We start from the raw sequence: 13903 nt of genomic DNA on the forward strand, positions 1-13903 counted from the left end.
CCAAGTTTATACTATGCTTCAGAATGGCGTGATTGAGCCGTCTAACAGTCTGTGGTCCTCTCCTGTTGTCCAAGAGAGGAAGAAAAATGGTTTTACACGCTTCTGCGTCGACTACCGTCGCCTGAACAAAGTCGCGAGAAAAGACGTCTACCCCCTTCCGCGTATAGATGATGCATTCGACTGCTTACAAGGGGCTGAACTCTTTTCTTGGCTCGATTTACGATCCGGCTACTGGCAGTTGCCCATGGCTGCGGAGGATCGCCCTAAAACCGCATTTGTCACCTCCGATGGCCTCTTTGAATTTACCGTCATGCCTTACGGTTTTGCCTTTCCTTCATACCTTTGGCGGGTGACACGTCCGAGCACCGATTTGTCGGTGGGTTGCACGAGGGATGTAACGAGACCACGCGACAATGAAATGTTGGGAGGATCATGTCAGCACGAGTTGCTCTTTTGAGGTAGAAGGGGGGGGGGGGGGGGGGATAGGAATCAACCTTTCAGGCCTCTTAATCGGGTGCCGGATGGGGCACGCACCTGCTATAGATCACGCTCGCACGTTGGCATGCCTTGGTTAAAGCGGAACTTTATATCCATGTTGGGGGGTCGCTTACGACTGGTAGCTGCATTTAAAATATTAGAGGCAAAAATAATAGATTGGTAATTAAGCGAGCAGTCGAAACTACATGTACGCGTAGGAGGAGGAACCGCAAGATGAACCATTAACGCTATCGCGTCGTACCCTTAAAGGCGGAGCTTAAGTGTCCCCCAATAATGTTTTTATGCCACAATTAGCGAGAAATTATTGGGTGCAGGGCTGTCTCGTTTCTTGCCGCACAAGACTGTGCTAAAATCACGAACTTGCTTTTTCTGTCCAAAAATATTATTGCGAGCTCAAACCAGTATTCTTAGCTACGAAAGCCGGAGCCCTCCGGATTTTTGTGCCAGCATTAAAACAACTATCTAAAAGCATTTCATAGTCTTGCGTTTTCGAACTCGTTAAAAACTATACGTTCAGATTAACCGTGGGCTTTGAAAACACATTACTTCCAGCCGACGAGCTATACGATTATCTCTACAACGGCTAGAGCTGGGCACAACCGAATTACGTTTATCCTCCTCTGTTCTATAAACCACTTTTTTGGACTCCATCTTTTTTGGACGGCCGCGCGAGATTCAAAAGTTCTTGCCTTCTGCGCGCGATTTGAATCTCCCGCGGCCGCCCCCACACATGGAGCCGAGTCCCACACTTGATTTTTTATTCCTTTAGTGACGTAGGGGAGCCATACAACTACCTAGAGCCGGTGGTATGGCTCGCCCACGTGCTATTGCATCGCGTTCTTTCATATATCATCAACAAGAACGCTCCTATATTAAAAAATGCATATTGATTATGAAGTGAAGGTTTACAAAGTATTCTAATAAATAAACATTTAGTTTATGCGCTTACATTGTACTACTTCAGATGCGCATTATTGTTAATGGAACAGCTTGATTTCTTTGCCTACGATTAAATGAAAGCGATTACGAAGAGCTGCTTCTGGTGCCGCCGGGGTGGCACCTGTTAGGGCGCTCGCTTACTGTGCCCAAGGATGCGGGATCGAATTTGCTGATCATGAGTTCACATCTTGCAATATCGGAGCGTTCTTGTAGAAAATTTATAGAAAAACGCGATGCAGTGAGCACGTGGGAGAGTAATACGACTTGCATTATCTTGTTATATTGCCCATCTCACGTCACTAAATGAGTAAAAAATCAAGGCAGGGACTCTGCGCCATCGTTTTTGGGTGGCCGCGCGAGATTTAAATCGTGCGCAGGAGGCAAGAACTTTTGAATCTCACATGACCGCCCAAAAAGATGGCGCTGAGCCCCTGTTTTGAATTTTTATTCGTTTATTGACGTGGAAGAGCAATATAATTAGATACAGCAAGTGGGATACCAAGAAACAAAAGTATAACCTTTCACAACACTCACATTCTAAGCGTTTCATACGGAGTGGAAATGTCGGTTCCATTTCGCCGTTTTCCAATGGCAAGCTCATATTCAGCTGTCATACGAGGCGCGCGTTTCAGCGACAAAAATATTTGCAAATAGCTAGAAGAGGAAAAAGGTAAAAAAAATCAGCCTGCCATGATATTTGAATTCACGTTACCCCTATGACACGGGCAGGAGCTGCTATCTCGGGCCGCTCCTTTCATTCGGGATGGTGATATCAGAATCAGCCTGCCAGAACCGTTTGCATTCTCGTTGCCCCTACGACACGCAAGCACGCCCATACGGCTTGGTTGAAGCGTGACTTTATATGTGGGCTGGTAGCTTACGATCTCGCGTCGTACCATTAAAGGATGAGCCTAAGTGTCCCCAATAATGTAGCACCTTACACTGATATGGCGTGATAGGGGAATAATGTGGCAGGCAAAAAAGAAGCTTCCTCTGTAGCTTTCGCAATTCAACTAGAGTTATCCAGAGCTAAACCAGAACCAATTTTTTGTTAGACTCTTTCCAGCTAGTAAGGCGATTATTTGCTTTATTAAAATACAGGTCGATTATTCTGGTGCACCTTTTAATCGCGAGGACATTGAAGGGTTTTAATATACATGTGTTATGCTCAGGTTGATGAGAATAGCCTGAGCTCCCGATACATAGCAAAATTTCGCTTCTGGAGTTCGTTATGCGCTCACAACGAATAACTAAGGCTTTCCAAAGGAAATCGATTAGATGAATTTTTTTGCTACACGTATTAAAAATATGCCTTTGCTGAAACGTTTGAGGGAGGCGCTGCGATCACCGCAGGTTGCAGCCGTGTTGCAACTCGGCTCTTCGATGATTTTTTTTAACTTTGTGCAGAAAATTTTTTTCTTCTGTGCGACACAAAGGATAATGTCCCAGTGAGTACCTGCGGTCATGCGGAGTCATTTTCGTACATATGAAGTCATTGTTTTTTTTTTCGGCTTTGACATCGTTTTCTGCGACAGACTGCTAACCCTAACAACGCCCAGACGCAGCTCAGCTGCTGCCCTGGCCGGGCTGTCAGGACGCACCATGCTGAAGCCGGTGTCGGTTCGCTCGCACCCGAGTGGCCCAAGTGCGGGAGCTGTGGGTTTATCAAAACGTGTAGGCTGAAAAAGTGCTGAACTCTTTACTTCGCTCGATTTAGGATCCGGCTACTGGCAAGTGCCCGTGGCTGCGGAGGATCGCCCTAAAACCGCATCATTTGTCACCCCCGATGGCCTCTTTGAATTTACCGTGATTCCTTTCGGTCTCTGTAATGCCCCTGCTACATTCGAGCGTATAATGGATATTATACTGCGTGGCCTGAAGTGGAAGACGTGCCGCTGTTACCTTGACGACATCGTGGTGTTCTCGCGGGACTTTGCGACCCACCTCTCTCGCCTGAAGCAGGTCTTGACATGTATTGCGAACGCCGGCCTGCAGCTCAACTTGAAGAAGTGTCGTTTCGCGTCTCGTGAGCTGACCATTTTAGGCCACGTTGTGCCCAAGGTGGGTATACGTCCTGATCCTGCTAAACCTCGAGCTGTGACCGAGTTTCCGAAGCCTACTACTATCAAGCAATTAAGAAGTTTTTTGGGCCTGTGCTCATACTTTCGGCGTTTTATACGGAAGTTTCGTCGCCTCGTTGACTCAGCTTCTCGGCAATACCTCATATATTTCGCTGTGGTCACAAGCATGCGACGACGCCTACAACACATTGAGCCGCCTCCTCACAGCCCCGCCCATCCTGCGCCATTTTGACCCTGAGGCGCCCACCGAAGTCCATGCAGTGGTGTCGGCATCGGCGCTGTGTTTGCTCCGCGCCCCTCCGGCTTCGGTGAACACGTAGTTGCGTATGCCAGCCGTACTCTAACAAAAGTCGAAGCGAACTACTCTGTAACGGATAAAGAGTGCTTGGCCATCGTGTGGGCCCTCACAAAGCTTCGCTCTTACCTTTACGGCCGTTCGTTTGATGTAGTCACGAACCATCTTACCCTCTGCTGGCTTTCATCGCGTACAACACTGCTACGCAATCCAGCACGGGTTTCTATCCGTTCTTTTTGCTTTACGGTCGGCATCCATCTGCTCCCCTTGATTCTGCCCTTCCCTACAACCCTGACACATCAGAATGTACCACAGTGACCGAAGCTGCACAGCACGCAGAAGAATGCCGCCAGATTGCACGGACATTCTCAACCGACTCTCACTGGCGCCAAAAATATCGCCATAACGCCATTCAGACGAATGCACCACACTTCGAGCCCTGCTCACTCGTGTGGCTAGGGTTCCATCCGGCAGCCCCGGCCTTTCAACAAAGCTGATCTCCAAGTATCATGGGCCCTACCGCGTCGTCGAGCGCACTTCACCAGTGAACTATGTTGTTGAGCCGCTTACGCCATCTTCCGTTTTGCGACTCCGTGGCCGTGAAACTGTTCATGTGCAGCGCCTTAAGCTGTTCTACGACCCCACTGTATCTTCGTCCCCTTAAGTCGCCAGGATGGTTCCTTTTTCCCTGGGGAGGGGGGGGCATTGTGAAGAAGAAGATGGACCACTTCGCTGGACGCTGATGAGAAAGAAGCAGTTGTGGAATTGCCATCGCGCAGATGGTGTTGTTCTTGATCGCCCCGCTTCCTCGCCGACCTCGACGCCGTCCTCGACGTCCCTTTTCTATCTATCTATCTATCTATCTATCTATCTATCTATCTATCTATCTATCTATCTATCTATCTATCTATCTATCTATCTATCTATCTATCTATCTATCTATCTATCTATCTATCTATCTATCTATCTATCTATCTATCTATCTATCTATCTATCTATCTATCTATCTATCTATCTATCTATCTATCTATCTATCTATCTATCTATCTATCTCTCTATCTATCTATCTATCTATCTATCTATCTATCTATCTATCTATCTATCTATCTATCTATCTATCTATCTATCTATCTATCTATCTATCTATCTATCTATCTATCTATCTATCTATCTATCTATCTATCTATCTATCTATCTATCTATCTATCTATCTATCTATCTATCTATCTATCTATCTATCTATCTATCTATCTATCTATCTATCTATCTATCTATCTATCTATCTATCTATCTATCTATCTATCTATCTATCTATCTATCTATCTATCTATCTATCTATCTATCTATCTATCTATCTATCTATCTATCTATCTATCTATCTATCTATCTATCTATCTATCTATCTATCTATCTATTTATCTATCTATCTATTTATCTATCTATCTATCTATTTATCTATCTATCTATCTATCTATCTATCTATCTATCTATCTATCTATCTATCTATCTATCTATCTATCTATCTATCTATCTATCTATCTATCTATCTATCTATCTATCTATCTATCTATCTATCTATCTATCTATCTATCTATCTATCTATCCATCCATCCATCCATCCATCCATCCATCCATCCATCCATCCATCCATCCATCCATCCATCCATCCATCCATCCATCCATCCATCCATCCATCCATCCATCCATCCATCCATCTATCTATCTATCTATCTATCTATCTATCTATCTATCTATCTATCTATCTATCTATCTATCTATCTATCTATCTATCTATCTATCTATCTATCTATCTATCTATCTATCTGTCTGTCTGTCTGTCTGTCTGTCTGTCTGTCTGTCTGTCTGTCTGTCTGTCTGTCTGTCTGTCTGTCTGTCTGTCTGTCTGTCTGTCTCTTGCATGCGAGGCGGATGTTCTACTGCTACGCCACTGCTGCACCCCAAATACATGTTACTAAGTTATACGCACCACAATGCGTCCACTAAGTGTACTTCTAACACGCTTGATACCAATGAGTTCATTGAAAGTGTTTTACTTTTTAGACAGGTGTATCGGGAGCTTAAAACTAATCACATTTGTGGGTGATCATTCTTGATGACTTGGTGAGCCTCGGGAAATTTTAATATAATCATGCACTCTTGTGTGGCGCTAGTGCATTGTACATAGTATCAAGGGGTTTTAGTACATAGTGATCGGTATTTGTGTATATTGTCTAACCAGGTAATACAAAAAAAAAAGAAAAAACCTTCGTGGGCAATGCGCTTGTGGCTCGCCTGAGTTGCTTCTATTTATTTTAAATACCCCCATAGTCAGAGGAATCTCCTCCCCAATCTTGGCTCCATTTGGTCCCTTCCCCAATTCGTTATCTTTATTATTGCGAAAGCATTACTAGGCTATGTCGACAAGGTCGCGTGTACAGAACGTGTGCACACAACGTGTCCGCAGCAGTTTTGTAATTTTTAGAAGAGTTTCGATCAAACGAATAGTTGTTTTGATAGGTGATGATGTAAGGATGCTGTAGAAAAAAGTATGCGAATATGATGATTAGTTAATTAATTCGAGCGAAAAATGTAAAAGTAAAATCAATCATACGTCTACATTAGCCATATGACTAATGTCAATGTCCAGTGGATGTGACAACACGGCAACCGGAAGTGGATGGTTGTCAGAAAAGGAAAGGCGCAGTATCTCACACTTTCTGTGGACGCCTGAACCGCGTCGTAAAGGAAGAGAGGAAGGTAGAAACGAAAGAGGAAAGAGAGAAGGGGATGAAGTAGTGGGGTACTGCGGAATAATTTCGACCACCTAGGGATCTTTAACGTGCACTGACGTCGTACAGCACACAGACGGCTCTTCGTTTCGCCTCCAACGAAACGCAGCTGCTGGCGGTCGGGACAAGGAATGAAAATTTCTACTGTGCGCAACCAGCCCTGGCCTTGCTAGCAAAAGCTATACAAGGGGCGCGCGATGTACTGTGTGCAGTAATAAAGCTCAGACTTTCGCATTTCTCCAGCGCAGATTCTGCAGTGCTTTCGCAATTTTTTTATTGTCAGATGTTTGAAATTCCCGCGTGGGCTCATGTGATTGGGAGCTCATGACTATGTCGACCAATCAGGTTTTTTCGCGACCGCCGTCCATGGCGGTCGAGGCTGCTTTTTGGAAGAACAAGCTTTATACGATATCGTGTCATAATTTCTACTAGTTCACTTCTTAACGACTGCAATTATGCGCCTGGTTGCTGTCAGAGGTTTCTAGCTGGCAGTAATATCCACACCGGCATTTAGAATTAGGAAAAGACATTACATCCTACACTGCAGCTGAATAAATTTTGGCTATTTGACGCGCGTTTCGAAAATTGAGGGCACGTGCGCTTCGACGTTCGCCAATGTGCGTCTCTCTGTGGAGCACATGACCATCATTCTCCAGTCTTCTTTGGAGCAGCAAACAGCGTTGATCCCCTCAGTGGTAGTCGAAACGAGAAGGCCATGACGTCACTGGTGAGCGCTTCTGTGTGCACTAAAGGAGCACGCTTCTGTGAGCACTAAAGGAGTTCAAGGTTAACCAATATCAATTAGCTAACCAGCTTACAAGGTATAGCATTATTCTCCTTTCTTATGTCCGACAGTGCTGGTATTACTATGCTGGAAAACGTGTACTGAATTTTTTTTTTTTCAAATTTTTTTTTAAACAGAAAAGTTTTCAAGGAAGCGTATACCGCACAGAGGACCTTATGTACACCCGCGACCAAAAGTTTATTGAAGGCGACTCTGTTAAAGGAGTTTAATGTTTTCTTTCAAGGCGTATTCGTGGTTTAAAGGGCGCCATGAAGCTCGGTAAATTTATTCCAGGTTGTATGAAAGACGGCAATTAAATTATATTCTTTTGAAAGTATCGCCTTCCAGGGACTGAGTGCGGGTGTATGTAGTACGTTTCTTTGCGCGCATCAGGCAAGCATAACGGAGAAGTGGCATACAGTTGCACGACAGTTCGTTGCACTCTCTTCATGTTTGGTGTGGTAGTTGGAAAGTGCCCGCAGTCTTCGAGACAGAACTCCCTGACAGAATCATGATGCCAAGCATCGCTCACCGTCTAGAGCGGACAGAAGCGACTATCTGGCGACTACACTGTTTCTTGGCTCTGGGTCGGGACTCCATTACTCTTGTGGAGTATGCGGCGAGAAATTCCTCTTTTCTCGCGTTTCTCGGCCGCCTTCTTGGCAGGAATGCCGGCTAACGACGTCGCCCTTAGTGCCGAAAGGCGAGGGGCTGGTGGGGGAACCCCCCGGCAGGGAGCCCACGTACGTGCTTCTGCCCTCTGGACGAATGCCACAGGCTCGTCATGCGGCGCACAATGGGATCCGAGGAATGGACTGGCGGCTCGCGCGGCATACTGACACCGGACGCCGGCGCCCAACCCGAGCCTTCCTGCGGCCGGAAAGCTGTCTTTCCCCGGCCGAGAGCTCTGTCAGACGTGCGTTGCTGCTCGCGAGTCGTGCGCGATGTGCCAGGCAAGCCTCCGTTGGACCCTTCTGGCGTTCTGGGCATCATCCCGGCTGGGTAAGCATTCCTCTTTACTAGCAGTACATTCGCTTATCGCCTTCTAGATAATATCATGCAAGGTTTTCAACAAAAGAAGGAGAATTTTTCTCGCTCGTAGAAAGAGACGCCTAGAGGAACGTTGGCTGCAGAGCCATGTACGTATCGGGGACACAAGGCTCGCAGTATCTTTCTGGTTACTGGTCCAGTGTGCCTATACTATTCAACATGCAAATGCGATCGAAAGCGTGCCTTAATTATTCGAAGAATGCCGGGATTGGCCTCGTGACTTAGTACATGATATGTCGGGCGTCGTGTTCCTTGGCATTCATTCTATACAGGTAGCTGCCGATTCGTGCTGCGGCACTATATAGTTGGGCGACTGATATATGGCGTACGGTGGTTAATTCCTAGTTAACTGGACTGAAGTTTTGACCACAACTAAACAACTGTTTATGTGGTGGTTCACTGCAGCCCTCATTCATCGATTTTGCAGACGTCTGTGTGTCTGAAGACATTCTGAAATTGGGAAGCACTTTAGAGATGGGAATCGAGCCCACCGGAACCCTTTGGACTCGATAAGACACGCTCCCCTACGGCATGCAAACAGGCTTTCGTGCTGGTTAGTTAGGTTAAGTAGGGGCTTCGTATCTATGTTGAATGGTGAGCCGTATCCATCGCAGTAGTAAAACTGTAAATTGGTCTAGAAGAAAGGAAAGGCGCAGTATCTGCTTGTCACGCTTCTGGATGGACATCTAAATCGCGCCGCGAGGGAAGAGAGTAGTGGAAGAAGAAAGATAGAAAGAGCTGCCATAGTGGAGGGCTCCTGAATCATTTCGACCGCCTGGGAATGTTTAACCCGCACTGACATCACATCATCCGCACCCGCATTCAAACCCTACCGCGGCGGCCGCGTTTCGATTGTGAAACGCAAAGGCGTCCGTGTGCTGCGCGATTTCAGTGCACGTTAAAGATCTCCAGGGTGTCGAAATTATTCCACAGCTTTCCAGTACGGCACATCTTCCTCTTTCTTCTTACACTCCCGCCTTCCTCTCTTCCCTTGCGGCGGGGTTCAGGAATCTACCCAGAAATGTGACAGATACGTTCCTTTCTTTTGAATCAATCTACAGTTTTGTGAAGCAAAAGGCGGCGGCCTGCTGAATATAGCGGCCGCTGTCCGCAGTGTGGCTGGTTCAGCAAATCTGGCACCCACTCACACCACTCACTCCTATTTCAGTTGGCACCACCCTAAGAACGACGTTCGTGTGGAGGTTCCCTAGACTACCTTCTCCACTCCTCCACTCCTCCTCTCCGAAGCAGCTGGCGCACGCGCGGCGTACGTGACTAGAAACACCTGTGGCTTTAGAGGTCATGTTGCGGAGCCAGAGATCAGACGCTGTAACTCGCCGGAGGGATCATGACAGGAGTAGAGCTATCGCTCTAAAGAAGCACTGCTTCTTTCGCATTGCCTATGACGTGCTTTTGTCGCTTGTTAATAGCGCCACATTGTGTTGAATTTGTTCAATGAAGTGGTTACCACGGTTCCCATAAATCTCGTCGACTAGGCGTGCGCTCCAGTGCAGTACGAGCCTTGGGTGTCGAAACTTAGGGGGACACTGCTCTACACTAAGCATTTGTGATTGCTGTCTGACGGGTGAAATTTGTGTTAGTGTTCGGTACATCACATTTGCCAGAGCCCCGCCCTCATCGTGCTCGTTGCTCGTGGTTTTCAGCATCCGCCTATATAAAAACCAGCGCAGATAATGATCGCAAAATTATCTGTAAAAATATTTACAACGTTTTCAACCAAACCAAATTTTGAGAGAAAGTTTTACATTGCACAAAAAAAAAAAAAAAATCGGATGCCTAAAATCCAGCGTTGGGTCCCTGTAACCCAAACTGCCTACACATCCACGTGAGGCGTGGATTTAGGAAAAGAAGTACGTCGATTTCCGCTACAGCGAACGCCTCTCAAACGAAATATTTCCATACAACAACGTTGGGATCCAACTGCTCACTAAGTGTGAAAATCGCACCCCGAAGATCATGGTAAACAAAATATGAAAATACGCTGAAGCAGCTGAACGATGCCTTAGAAAAGAAATGATGTTTTGGGCTGTGTAGTCCAAGTTGGACAGCGTTTTTCGGGGCTAATTTTGCCTCAACGAACTTTCAATTCAACGAAATTTCTCGGGTGCCCCGTCGGTTTCGTTGTAGCGGGTTCAACTGTAGTTACTTAGTCTACATCTCTGTAAGGTCTTTTTTCTCTTTGACATCAGGCATAAATATCATTAGGAATTAACGCATTAACGCAATAACTAACCATGTGCGATGTACACGAGGTGTTTCACGTGTTTTGTTGGACGCTACGTGACGTGCTCATAATTACCGTTTTGTATTCCGGTAGCGTTTAAACACAGCAGGAAACAAGCTTAACCTGAACTCATGGAAGTTGCAACTAAATCTGTTCTGCGTGTCTTTTCTCTTTCAGTGTTAGCACAACTGACCGGGAACCCGTCAATGCCAGCGAATCAAAGTATGCCACCTTCATTCATATTGGTCTCTATATACACTAAGGTTATGTACTTGCTTTATTTCAGTTTCATCACGGCGCTGCAGTAAAGGGAGCATTAGGTTTTCAACTGTTCTGGATGTGACTGCCCATTGCTTCGTTGAAGTTCTTTTTTTTTAATTCTTGACGGTAACTGATAAGTGGGAATATTCTGTGGTCATGAACTGCACGTTCATAGATGCATAATTATATCCAGGGGTTTTTACATGTTTTCCCCGTGGAAATACCTGCTACATGAATTATGTTACGCAGAATCACATTTTCAGAACCATGGGTAAGCAGCAATTGAGCAAAAGTTCCCCAATATAGATCACATATATAATTAACGTCATTTAGGGCCTCTTATGACGAAACTATTGCTACAAAAATGTTCGCTGGTCTTTTATTAACTACATCTTATAATTTTTTTACTTTATTGTTTTTTCTTGCATTATTCCTAACTCCTGCATTATTTTCTGCAAATAACAATACTTTAGCTTTCATTCCTCATTACGGCAGTCGTTTAATTACTTGTATATTGACTACGTTATAGCACACGACGAGAGCTCAAGTCGCGCCCATTATATCACTGAGCTCTTCGTTTCAACTCGCAGATGTGTACGTGCGGAACCCGAAGGAATCCAACTTCTACATGGATCGCATCCTGCTGACGGACATGATAGCTCAGGTGCGCTTCCTGGACCTGGACCCCTTTCACCTGCCGCCGTTCGAGACAGACTTCAAAGACACCATCTTGGGCATCCCCGTCAACGGTCACGCAAAGTTCGTGAATGGCACGCTCCGTGGTCTTTCGCGCGTCAACCGCTTCGGCGACTGCTCGGCGCCCGGCTGGCGCAACGGCAACATCACTGTAACCTGTAACCTGCTGATTGACGACCTGGACATCATGTACGACGCACGCGTTAAGTACGGTCTGGCTCCCGAAGTGCGCGTGCATGTCGAGTCGCGGGTCGGCACCTGTTACGCGCACATGGAGGCCACTGCTGCTCCGGGCAAGCCGGCCGTGCTGCGCTCCTTCCAGATAACGGGCCTCGGAGAACTGGACACGAAGTGGTCGGGACTCGGACCGCTCAACCCCTACCTGCGCAGCATCAACGACGGCTACCGCGCCAACATAGCTGGCGTCGTCTACAGCACCTTCTACACCAGCTACAAGGTGGCTCTGGACAGATCGCTTGCTCGCGAGCCCATCCCCAAGCCTTCAGCTTGAAGCCTTAAGCCGCCCTCTGGAAGCGACGAGCACGATGCGCACAGCATGGTCGCCATCGTCTCGCTTAGTGCAGCTCAGTACCAAGAAACCCAAATGTAATCTCAGTCCCGCTGACGGTATGCAGACGTTGCACGTAGAAATGGGTATCACATTCACGGCACCATGGTTTCATCTGCATGCAGGAGAAATAAAGACAATGTTGGTGCAAATTGGTCTCTTTCAACTTTCTTTTTTAGTTGTCGATATGCCTAGAAGAAATGTCTCAACATTCACCTTGAATGGAGGCCAGGCTGTGTTATACTAGTCAGCGCGGTATCACGCTGTCGATGTTGGGCTGAGGTTTCAGTCAGAGGTGTATAAGGAATGTAGTGGTTCGAACGGCAGCAGTATACATTTATGAAATCGCATACCGATAGCAGATGCCCGGACCATGTTTTGTGACGCACTTGCATTTTCTCATGCCACTATTTGTGGTTCGTCCACGGAAGCACAACCTGCCTGGAAGAGCACCCGTGCTAAATGCTGTGCTCTTTCAGCTAGGTTGGGCTTCCGTGGACGAAGCCTTGCATGCCACTTTGTATTCCGCACGGAGAGGTTAATTTAAGGCTTGGAACGTAGTTAGAGTGCGGCGCGGCGAACTTTCGCAAAATTGACTGACACGTGGGCTTATTCGAACAACGATAGTGAGCCACAGGGTGAGGACAAAATCATCAGGCAGGCGGCTGTACGTTTCATAGTTTCTGCGCACACAGCACCTCAACTTTGTGAAAGTCTGTACGTGCACTACCGATAGTCAGCTGCCCTATACTTATCTTACCATAATGGAGTGCCTGCCGTGAACGTCATTCGAACATTAGTGTGAAAGCACTCATACGCTCGCTACCACCGACCAAGAATCTTGTCCGACCGCTCTTGTTTGTGGCATTGCTTGCACTGTTAAACAATTATTGGAGACGCTTAAGCGTAGGCTACCAGCCCACAAATTAAGCCCCGCTTTAACGAAGCCACATGAACGTGCCTGCGTGGCCTATTAGGGTATACTGTGAATGCAAGGGTTCTGGAAGGCTGACTCTTATATCGCCCTCCCACATGAAAGGAGAGCCCCAGCTCCTGCCGAACGTAATGTTAGCCAACCCTGCGTCCACTCAGTGCGCGGCCATGTCAGCTGCCAGCTACCGCCTGTCAGCGCCATGCTCGCAGTCGCGATTAAAAAAAAAAAAAAAAAAAAAAAAAAAAAAAAACTATCGGAGGGATTCGAACCGGTTGAGTTCCAGCTCAGGTATTCAGGTTCAGTTGCCGCGCGCCTGAACCACTGAACCAGCGCGACGGTCGTTTTCGTTCATTATAGCCAGGTAAAAGTATAATTAAAGCATGGCCTCCGAGATCACCTCTGATCTCGGAGGCCATAGTAAAGTTTTGTTGTTTGATGCGGCGGCTTCCAGAGAGAGCTACAAGTAAGACTAAACCTAAGTAAGACTAGGACTAAAATTTAATAAATAGAATGATGGTTTAGTTAACCATTCTAAATCAATAATTAAGATATAGGGAGAAAAATGAGCATGATAGCTACTGCTACCACCCCGTTTCAAAGGGGACGCTCCTATATTCCATCCATCCATCCATCTATCCATCCATCCATCCATCCATCCATCCATCCATCCATCCATCCATCCATCCATCCATCCATCCATCCATCCATCCATCCATCCATCCATCCATTCATCCATCCATCCATCCATCCATCCATCCATCCA

General features: G+C 46.5%; 1 protein-coding gene across 1 annotated transcript; it reads left to right on the plus strand.

Annotated features, from left to right (window-relative positions):
* The first annotated feature begins 8180 nt into the window (after positions 1-8180).
* Positions 8181-12351, plus strand: LOC146206283 (mite allergen Lep d 7-like). Its single transcript, XM_084590897.1, has 3 exons — positions 8181-8388; positions 10859-10903; positions 11533-12351. Exons 1-3 carry the CDS (start codon positions 8331-8333, stop codon positions 12147-12149), a joined length of 720 nt encoding a protein of 239 aa, XP_084447023.1. The 5' UTR covers positions 8181-8330; the 3' UTR covers positions 12150-12351.
* The last annotated feature ends 1552 nt before the right edge of the window (positions 12352-13903 follow it).

This window comes from Amblyomma maculatum, chromosome 1 (genome assembly GCF_055883805.1).
Source record: "Amblyomma maculatum isolate TAMU_Amacu chromosome 1, ASM5588380v1, whole genome shotgun sequence".
NCBI classification, from domain to species: Eukaryota; Metazoa; Arthropoda; class Arachnida; order Ixodida; family Ixodidae; genus Amblyomma; species Amblyomma maculatum.